The sequence below is a fragment of the Maniola hyperantus genome, chromosome 24 (genome assembly GCF_902806685.2).
Source record: "Maniola hyperantus chromosome 24, iAphHyp1.2, whole genome shotgun sequence".
Lineage (NCBI taxonomy): Eukaryota > Metazoa > Arthropoda > Insecta > Lepidoptera > Nymphalidae > Maniola > Maniola hyperantus.
This window is the reverse complement of record NC_048559.1, coordinates 2,973,615-2,984,673: the sequence shown is the minus strand read 5'-3', so window position 1 is coordinate 2,984,673 and position 11,059 is coordinate 2,973,615. Positions and strand designations below refer to the sequence as shown.

Sequence of the window (11,059 nt, the reverse complement as noted above, 5' to 3'; positions counted from 1 at the left end):
AGTTATCTTACTTCGAAAATTGTAATTACTAATTGTTAGTTTATGACCACAATTAAATTTTTTTTGTGCACAAATTCACGGTTTTCAGATTTTTCCGAGATTAAATTAGATTTTTTTCCGTTAAAAAACCTAAATTAACGACAACCTGCCGCTTTTCGAACCGATTTGGTTGGGAATGGAAATAGCTATCCTGAATACAGCCTACTATCTAGCCTTTTATCCCAAAAAAAATTCACATTTATGAGAATTTCTGCAGAATCTTCAAAAAAACCTCAAATCACGTGTCACGGGAAAAAGTAATTTTTAATACACCTCGCGTTTACCTTGTTGACCTGAATAGTGTAATTATTGTATTAGATAAATATAATAATTTCAGACAATTATGAACCTTATCTGAAGCTATAAGATTTGTTGAACTTGCACTGGCTTGACACGTGTCGAGGTATAAAGCTCACTACACACTACGGGATACAAATTATATTATAGTCCGGTCAATATTGGTGTTCCTCACATTCGTAGGTACTGCTTCGCTTTTATTATGTTATTTTTCACTGTGTTTGTTAAATAAATGTTTTCTATTCTACGAATGAAATAGAATACGTGCAATATTATTCTTATGTTTATCGTAAAAAATAAATATCAGTTCCCTTATTATAAATGCGAAAGTGTGTTTATTTGTTGGTTTGTTGCTTTGTTGGTTTATCCTTCAATCACGTCGTAACGGTGCAACGGATTGACGTGATTTTTTGCATGGGTATAGATAAAGACCTGGAGAGTGACATAAGCTATTTTTTTCCCCGGAAAATCAAAGAGTTCCCACGGGATTTTTAAAAACCTAATTCCACGCGGACGAAGCCGCAGGTATCAGCTAGTAAATAATAAGCAGTAGTTGGGTAGCGACACTATTGTTAACAGACCTAGCGTGTCGTTGTCACGCATGTCGAGTCGCCCGTCTGTGCTGACCCTTAGGTAAGTAGGTACTGAGTCATGAAATTTTGAGCAAAATATTATATTATACAGCTAGTATTGTTTACAAGTCTGACTAACGTGGATGTGTGTGTTGAGACCTAGTGTTGTCTTCGCAAATGAAATAAAATTATGTTTTTACCTATTACCGGCGTTCAGCGTCAAGTGATTATATCTTCATGTAGTAAGTTAAGAGTTTAAATTTTTATTTTTATTTTTATTCAGATACGAGTTTTTTTTTTTTTTTAAAGAACATTAGCCATGTTAAATGACTAATATTCCCCTTTTTTCTCTCCAACTAAGCGTGAAGCTTGTGCTAGGAGTAGGTACGACAATTAAGTGCAACGGGCGGGGTTTGAACCGTCGACCTTTCAGTCCACTCCTTTACCAGTTGAGCTATTGAGGCTCAAGTTAGCCCTTGACTGCTGTCTCACCTGGTGGTAAGTGATGATGCAATCTAAAATGGAAGCGGGCTAACCTGATAAGTGATTCTCTAACTCAGTGTCTAACACTAAATGATAGCCACCGAGGTTGGTTGGTTCTACATTGCTGCTTCACTGGGTGACATTGAAATATTTTTTCGTAGAAAACCTTCAACGGATTAAAAAATGAGCTCCGTGGCTATCGTTCAGTGTTAGAAACTGAGTTAGCGAATCACCCTTCTGGGCGGGGTAGGGCAGTTTTTATTAAACCCATATACCCCTTTGGTTTTTACACGGCATCGTACCGGAACGCTAAATTGCTTGGCGGCACGGCTATGTCGGTAGGGTGGTAACTAGCCACGGCCGAAGCCTCCTAGCAGGCCCGACCAGAAATTTAAAAATCATAAAATTCCAAATCCCTGCCTGGAATCGAATCCGGGACCTCTCACTACCACACACTTACCACTGCGCCAGGGAGGTCGTCAAAAAATAATAATTCATTGTAAGGTACACGGCAGAAAATAATGTACATTGACCTTTAGAATGAGATTTCGGCTTTGTAGAGTTTGTTAGTTTTCTCTGTCATTCATACCCATGTTACGTTTTGTCGGTCTCAACGACAGAGACAATGCTCTACAAAACCGCTATCTCTTTCTAAAGGTCGATGTACATTATTTTCTGCCGCGTAGGTACTATACTATGTATTTACGCTGAGGTACCTACTCCTACAGTATCGCATAGCTCTTACATTTTACCATTGTAAGTGGTGTTTGAATATTACCTTAAATTATATTAAATTAAAAAAAAATCAAATAAGTCGGTACGAGTCTAATATTAGCACCGCACTACGCCGTGGCTGGCAATCCATGACGGATTTTCCACACGGAAAAACGGACCTCTTACGGACCGACTACGTCTCTTGCGTGTCGTTACTAATATACGATATTAATCATTTCAGTGTCAGTCAAGGCCGTATATAGGTACTTAATTAAAGGTAATTTAATTTTTTTTGAGAGGTCGTTAGACAATTTGAGTAAATGCGTGCTAATTAAGGTCAGTCACATATTATAATCAAAGATTAGTGTCTGTCAGAAGACTTTCTGTAGCACCAGAAGCGTATGTCTGATCCGGCAATAATCTGATAGTTTATGGCCTGTGGTTATGCCCGGAATACTCACTCATACGGCATACTGTGCCGTATGAGTGGAATGAATGACCTTTTTTTTAAAATATTCCTCTATATTATATTCCTTTTTTTTAAATATTTCAAAACAAAAACATTTTTTAGGGTTCCGTACCTCAAAAGGAAAAACGGAACCCTAATAGGATCACTTTGTTGTCTGTCTGTCTGTCTGTCTGTCAGTCTGTCTGTCAAGAAACCTACAGGGTACTTCCCGTTGACCTAGAATCATGAAATTTGGCAGGTAGGTAGATCTTATAGCTGACATTTGGGGAAAAATCTGAAAACCGTGAATTTAGGGTTGGATCACACAAAAAAAAAAAATTGTGGTCATGAACTAATAATTAGTATTTTCAACTTTCGAAGTGAGTGACTATATCAAGTGGGATATCATATGAAAGGTCTTCACCTGTACATTCTAAAACAGATTTTTATTTATTTTTATGCATCATAGTTTTTGAATTATCGTGCAAAATGTCGAAAAAATACGAATGTAGTACGGAACCCTCATTGCGCGAGCCTGACTCGCACTTGGCCGGTTTTTATTTTAAGTTTAACTCTATGTTTTGATAGTAGGTAGTACTGAGGGAAAATCGTTCAGCCACTTCACCGTGTATAGTAAGTAGGTTCAATATTATCATTGCTTGTATCTCTATCTTTTCAGTATACTTGGGACAGATGATATGTGGCTACACCCTTTCATGGACGGGGCCTGTGATACCAAAACTACGCGACCTTGAACAGTCACCACTCCCGTACTTACTGACTGAAACACAGTTGTCCCTGGTCGCAACTATAACTTACTTAGGGGCAATCCCTGGTATGTATTTGTCCATAACTACATGCATTCATCGATGTACCTGGGTATATTCTTATGCTTTCATAGATTCCGAAAGAATTTTGCCTCATCTGGTGACAGAAAAGCTGACTCATTTTTGGCGCAAAGGATTTCGGAAATGAGGAAGGAGGGAAGGTAGGAAAGGATTGCTTGGCTGTCCAGCGCGGAAATTCAGCCAGTATTCTTGGCACCATTTCACCACGTGTTTGTGGGTTTTAAGCAATTAAATATCACTTGCTTTAACGGTGAAGAAAAACGTTGTGAGGAAACCTGCATGTCTGAAAATTCTCTAAGGTATGTGAAGTCTGCCAATCCACACTTTGCCAACGTGGTGAACTTCCTTCTCATTCTGAGGGGAGACCCTTGCTAAGCAGAGAACTGGCGAGGGGTTGATCATGATTATGATGTTGATTATTTTGCAGGTCCATACATAACAGTATGGCTGTCAAACACGAAAGGACGAAAGCCTTGCTTTATATTTGGAGGACTCTGTTTAGCCGTATCTTACACACTGATGGCCGCAGCAAGGAACTTAGCAATGCTTTACATCAGCAGATTCCTCGTGGGCATAGCAATTGGTGTAATAGGTGTCATGAATTTGGTGTATATTGGTGAAATCGCGTAAGTATACCTTTTATACATCAGTCTTTTGCTATCTTATACCTTCTCTCTCTGTGCCTTGTTTTATATATTTTGAAGGATTCTGTTTACCCGTATCTTATACACTGATGGCAGCACCAACAAACTTGGCAATGTTTTACATCAGCAGATTCCTCGTGGGCATAGCAATTGGTGTAATAGGTGTCATGAATTTGGTGTATATTGGTGAAATCGCGTAAGTATACCTTTTATACATCAGTCTTTTGCTATCTTATACCTTCTCTCTCTGTGCCTTGTTTTATATATTTTGAAGGATTCTGTTTAGCCGTATCTTATACACTGATGGCAGCACCAACAAACTTGGCAATGCTTTACATCAGCAGATTCCTCGTGGGTATAGCGATTGGTGTAATAGGTGTCATGAATTTGGAGGGTATTGGTGAAATGATAAAGCCCGCTGACAGATAGACAGACGGACGGAGAACGGAGGCTTAGAATATAGTCCCCTTGGCTACCTTCGGAATCTTTTGCTTTCTAAGAATTCTAAGCCTTTCCAGGAATCTTTTTCTTAATAATATAAAACACAAAAATGTTTCTACCTATGTCCGTTATGGACTTTGAAACTATCCAACCAATGTGCCCCAACCCTGTTTCATTAGAAAGGCAATAATGGGAAGATGTTTTTTAGCGTAGTAACACACGCCGAATATCCGCTAATTTATACTAATGCATATTAATGTTTTTTACAGATCAACAAATATCAGAGGTATACTCTTGTCAGCTATTGGAATATTCACCACACTGGGCTCAATACTAATGTTCTCTTACGGACCATTTGTTTCTTACCATGCAACGACTTATCTACCTTTGTCTTTAAGCCTCGTTTACATATTTTGTCTACTTTGGTTGCCAGAGACGCCGATATTTTACATAATACAAGGTTAGTTGTAATGGCTATACGTATAGCATCTTCTGTGTCTAACACTGAATAATATCATTTGAGCTCATTTGACATTGGTTAGCTCTACATTGCTGCTTTACTCAGTGATTTTAAAATACTCTTTCCTAGAAAACCTGCAATGGATTAAAAATAAATGTCAAATTAGCTCAGTGTTCCACACTGAATCAGCAAATATAGGTAAGTGATAAAGATCATGCAAAAAGGGTGCTAACTGAAAAGCGAATCACTGTACTTTATATATACTAGCTTATGCTCGCGACTTCGTTCGCGTGGACTACACAAATTTCAAACCCCTATTTCACCCCCTTAGGGGTTGAATTTTCAAAAATCCTTTCTTAGCGGATGCCTACGTCATAATAGCTATCTGCATGCCAAATTTCAGCCCGATGCGTCCAGTAGTTTGAGCTGTGCGTTGATAGATCAGTCAGTCAGTCAGTCACCTTTTTCTTTTATATATTAAGATTATTATACTCTACTTTGCCATAAACAACTTTCAATATGGGACTATAACGGCGATTACTGCACTTCTGTCATCTGAGTTCTATCCGTCATCCGTGAGAATAATACCAGTGGTTCCAATCCATCAGCCTGTTTGCGTCCACTGCTGGACATAGGCCTTTCCAAGAGCGCGCCAAATTGGCGCTGCTCATTAGAAGTAGTGCCCCTACTGACCACGCTGGGCAGGCGGGTTGGTCAGCGCAGGGCTGTAGGCTATTTCGCACCAGTGACGCTGCTGCCCGTCTCTGGTCTGTATTATTTAAAGCCAAGCCATATGGAATGGTTATCCCGCCATTCTTCGGTCGTCATATCCTCGTCCGCTGATTCGCAGGGGGCACCACGTGCAGGTGAGGTTGACATTTGGGGTGCTAAGATGTTAGCGCACCCCCTTACCCCCCTATATATACCAGTGGTTATCTACGACATATTTCATAAGCTGCCATACAAAATAAAAAGGAGCATGTACCTGTTTTCACGGACTCGGATCGGATGAGTGCGTAATCGCCGTAAAATTGTCGGCAACGTGAAATAATAATTAAAATGCAGTTTTGCTTTCATTATCTTTGTTAGGACAAAACAAGGTCACGGATAAATAAGGAATTTATTTCATGATGTCAGTGTTCATAATACAATTTAATCACACTGTAACAAATAGTCTCATGACTTCAAAAGTCGTACCTATCTTTTAAACGAATAAATTTTATTCATGTAGATTTGTAGACAGTGTAGTATAGTTCGCGACGGATCGGCATGACAATCGGGGTGGGAACGCCCTGCACACCCGCACAGCCCCCGCGCTAACCCGGTGTGGGCGAGCGCGGGTGATATACGGGTATGTGGGGGCGTCCCTCCGCCTCATACCCCGATTGCCATCTCGAACTGTCACGTACCATACAATAATAATATTATGCTCATCAAACGGCTCTTTAATAAACTTTGTATTTTTAGGGTTCCGTACCTCAAAAGGAAAAACGGAACCCTTATAGGATCACTTTGTTGTCTGTCTGTCTGTCTGTCTGTCTGTCTGTCAAGAAACCTACAGGGTACTTCCCGTTGACCTAGAATCATGAAATTTGGCAGGTAGGTAGATCTTATAGCTGACATATTTTGGAGAAAAATCTGAAAACCGTAAATTTAGGGTTAGATCACACAAAAAAAAATTAAATTGTAATCATGAACTAATAATTAGTATTTTCAACTTTCGAAGTGAGATAACTATATCAAGTGGGGTATTATATGAAAGGTCTTCACCTGTACATTCTAAAACAGATTTTTATTTATTTTTATGCATCATAGTTTTTGAATTATCGTGCAAAATGTCGAAAAAATACGACTGTAGTACGGGGAACCCTCATTGCGCGAGCCTGACTCGCACTTGGCCGGTTTTTTTCTAGATTAGATGGCTTTAATTTGGGTAATAATGTTTTGCAGGTAAAGATAAGGAACTAATAAAAGTGTTAACAGACTTGGACAGATTGGAGGATAAAGACAAACTGTTAGAAAATAAAAAAGAAATTACTGGAACAAATACTAAAAAGGAGTGGATAGAATTAATTAGTGTGAAAAGTAACAGAAAATCATTGTTTATAGTCGTTGTAATTAACGTTTTACAACATTGCAGTGGGGTTTTGGGTATAGTTTTCTTTTCGGCAGCCATTTTTGATATGGCAGGATCATCAATAAGTTCCAATATATCTATGATCGTGATTGGGTGTTTCCAGCTATCAGGAAGTAGCTTGACGCCATTTTTTATCGAAAGAGCTGGAAGAAGAGTCATTTTGATAATGTCTAGTGCATTATGTTCTTTAAGTATGGTAAATATTTTTTACTAAGTATTAATATCTCAATAAATATTGATTTGTTAATCTACAAGTATCGAGATGACGTCTTCTTGTCCAAAATTCCTCAGTGATTGAAGACCAAAGTTTTCGAACAGTGCGTGTTGCCAGTGATGACATATGGATCCGAGACATGGTCTAGCTAACTATGGGCCTCATAAGAAAGCTCAGAGTCACTCAGCGGGCGATTGAGAGAGCTATGCTTGGAGTTTCTCTATGTGATTGAATTAGAAACGAGGAGATCCTATAGGAGAACTAAAGTAACCGACACAGCTCAAATGGTTGCGAAGCTGAAGTGGCAATGGGCAGGGCACATAGTTCGTTAAACTGATAGACGTTGGGGTCTCAAGGTGCTGGAATGGCGACCTCACGCTGGAAGAAGCAGCGTTGAAAGACTCCTTACTAGGTGGACGGACGACATCAGACGAGTCGTAGGGAGTCGCTGGATTCAGGCAGCGTAAGACCGTGGCGTGTGGAAGTCCCTCCAAGAGACCTATTTCCAGCAGTGGACGTCTATCGGTTGATGATGCTGATAATGAATTTACAAGTATAGGTATAAAAATTGTCTTCTATCATGAATCTTTCAGCAACTTAATTATTATTTGTCAGCCACTAATTTTTCTTTATTCTTACTTATTGTTTTGTTATAAATATTCATCTTATTTGTTCATTTTGTTTTCAGTTCATACTTGGGTTATACTTTTACTTGGACCACATTGGAAATTCTGTTGTTGAAAATGTAAAGTGGTTACCGTTAGTGCTTCTGATTTTATTCTACATTGGCTATGATTCGGGTAAATTTTAATTATTATCACCATTTTATTATTTACTTTAGATTTCTTCTTAATACTTTATTTTTCATTAACAAGTTAGCGTTTGTCTGGGATTTCATCTAGAAACATCCATGGCCTTTGAAAGTAGTTTCGATAGCTGCAAAGTGTCGCTACTAGATAACATTAACAGTCGCTTCAGTACTGAGAACATACATATCACAAATTTCGTCACTGGTAGCAAACGAACCGTAGCTTAAAGTTCAGAGCATCGGGTGCGATCCCAGGAGACACGGATTCGTTTCCTGCCGGTTCGCCATTTTGATCTGTATTTAATATTAAGAATAAGAAATGCTGACGTCTAAGACTAAAGTGCGCTATCCCGGAGAGGGTATGGCAGTTATAATTTTAATCCTGAGTGAGTAATAGTAGTATAGAGTAATAGTGAGAAAACTCTACACGGCATTGTAGACGGTTATTTAGAACGAATGTTCTTCCTTTTATACGTGCAGTCTATGGGGTCACTTTAGAATACAGCGAGTAAAGTTTACAAAAATAATGATGAGGTTTTTTCACATACTTACATTTTGAGCATTGTCCTTTATATTTATTTATGTACTAGCTTTTGCCCCGCGGCTTCGCCCGCGTAGTAAGTGTATTCCTGAACATTACAAACTATTCCCGAACATTCCAGAATGTTCTAGAACGTTCGAACCCACGACAGATCTTGCTTTATAGCCCTATCAGCAGATAGCTTTACGCATAGAGAAAAGTCTTCCAGATTCCAGAATATTCGACACACATTTGAGAATGTTCTGGAATGTTCTACAATGATCTGGGATATTCTGTGAAATTCTCTCGAAAACTCCCGCATGTTCTCGACTTTTCTAGAAATTTCTATAGGGCGAAACTTCCAACCCTTGTATCTTCAAAAGCACACCCTTCAGGTAAAAACGGGAACCTTCTTAATGGATGGGAGATAGAGAGCTATTACACCTTGATCGTACCGGGACTCATTTCTAAGTTTTAGCGGCACGCACTGTACCCTTTTTTTTACCTAATATAATATTATATTGATGATAATTCGTTGCTTTCATTTCAGGTCTTGGTATAATTCCCAACGCAATAATAGGGGAGGTGTTCACAAGTAACGTCAGAAGCAAGGGTTCTACTGTAACCATGACGATATCATGGATGTTTGGGTTCATGGTGACCACAGCTTTTGGGGCATTGTTGGCGACCGTCGGCGGACATGTGGCGTTCTGGTTCTTCTCATGTACATGCGCTTGTGCGGTTCTGTTTACTATATTCTTTATCCCAGAGACGAAAGGGAAAAGTTTGATGGAGATTCAAGAAAGTTTATCATAAATAACTTTATATGTGTTCGTTTAATCACACCCTGTACACTCCACACAAGCAAACTATTTCAATTAGGTACCTATTACTACTACCAGAACACCGGCCTGTCTGCACACGATTTGTTTGAGTATGGGTACCCACCCATTGGAGGACCCACAATGGAGTTGGATTCGACGGTTGAACTCTTTCTCGAAATTGGACCTACCTAACTGAATTGTGTGTCCTCAGGTATATACATATATCGAAAGTTTTACTCCAACTCAATAAGAACGTCTTCCTATTTTATTAGTCTACTCTTATACAGCCTTAGTACCACTCTAATACAGCCTTGTAGTCCCTTTAAGCCATTTATAGATCTAATGAGCACTTGTGACAAGTATCACGTTACTCGGGGCCTACTGATCTAGTTTGTGAATCCTCCCTCTTATTGAAGCAATTTGTTATATAAACATTGATAGGATAATCTAACTAGGTGTATATTTAGATTGTTCTGTTAATATTTGTATATCGAATAGTGCTTGTTTGTGAAAATAAATATAGAAGATCAAATTATACGTATAGTACGCGACAGGTCGAGATGGCAATCGAGGTGGGGACGCCCCGCACAGCCCCTGCGCTAAGCCGCTAACACGTTGCGGGATAGCGCAGCTATGCGGCGCATCCCCCCGACTCATACCCCGATTACCATCTCGAGCTGTCGCGTACTATATGTAGGTCACAGTTGTCCACGTATCACATAACGGCTATTTTTTTATGCCAATACAAGTTAGCCCTTGAAAGAACAGATAAGCTGGTGACTACGTCGGTCTCAACGACAGAGACAAAGCTCTAGAAAACCGCTATCTCTTTCTAAAGTTTTTTTTGGACGGAAGTAACGTGCCCATATTTTTAAAATCTCACCTCGACGCCACTCGATTTCTTTATATGGGCGTTCCGCTCTGTTAAGTTTTAACTAGGTCAATCTGTGCCTAACTAGGTCATTAGTTCCTTACTAGGTCACTCGGTTCCTAAACAGCCTATCTTATGGAAAAACGTAGCTTGGTAACCTTATTAGCAAAGTTTCCGTGTTCCCCGTAATATGTCACTGTAATTCGACATAAATCGGGGTTATCGAACGGGGCACAGGCACCTATATTTATTGCGACACGGAAAACGTTGTCATCTGTCACCTCCCTTAATCCTTGTATCACGAAGCTAGGGGTTTCTAGGAAAGCGACGCCACAAGCGACCGAAATATTGTAAGCGTTATAGATGGCTATTATTGCTACTTCGAAATCATATTGATTTAGTGAAATTTCATTATTTTTCTTCACGGCTATTTCACAGGTGATATTTCACAGACAATTATTTCTTACAATCGTTTGCTTCATTAATTTAACTAGATGTTTTTCTCTTTCTAACTCGTAGCCTCGCCTCGATGCCAGTCTTTTCCGTCTGTGGGGCTGTGCTTTAAATAAGGTTTATAACTAGGCCAATCTGTTCCTCATTAGGTCACTTGGTTCCTAAACATTTTACAACTTTACGTGTTCCCCGTAATATGTCACTGTAAATTGACATAAATCAGAGTTATCGGACGGGGCACAGACACCTATATTTATTGCTACATGGATGTCATCTGCCTCTGTCT

At 39.3% G+C, this 11,059-nt stretch overlaps 1 protein-coding gene across 1 annotated transcript; it reads left to right on the top strand.

Annotated features, from left to right (window-relative positions):
- Nucleotides 1-1,025: 1,025 nt before the first annotated feature.
- Nucleotides 1,026-10,287, top strand: LOC138404051 (facilitated trehalose transporter Tret1-like). Its single transcript, XM_069506963.1, has 8 exons — nucleotides 1,026-1,150; nucleotides 3,233-3,388; nucleotides 3,829-4,027; nucleotides 4,176-4,241; nucleotides 4,756-4,946; nucleotides 6,897-7,279; nucleotides 7,986-8,097; nucleotides 9,176-10,287. Exons 1-8 carry the CDS (start codon nucleotides 1,099-1,101, stop codon nucleotides 9,439-9,441), a joined length of 1,425 nt encoding a protein of 474 aa, XP_069363064.1. The 5' UTR covers nucleotides 1,026-1,098; the 3' UTR covers nucleotides 9,442-10,287.
- The last annotated feature ends 772 nt before the right edge of the window (nucleotides 10,288-11,059 follow it).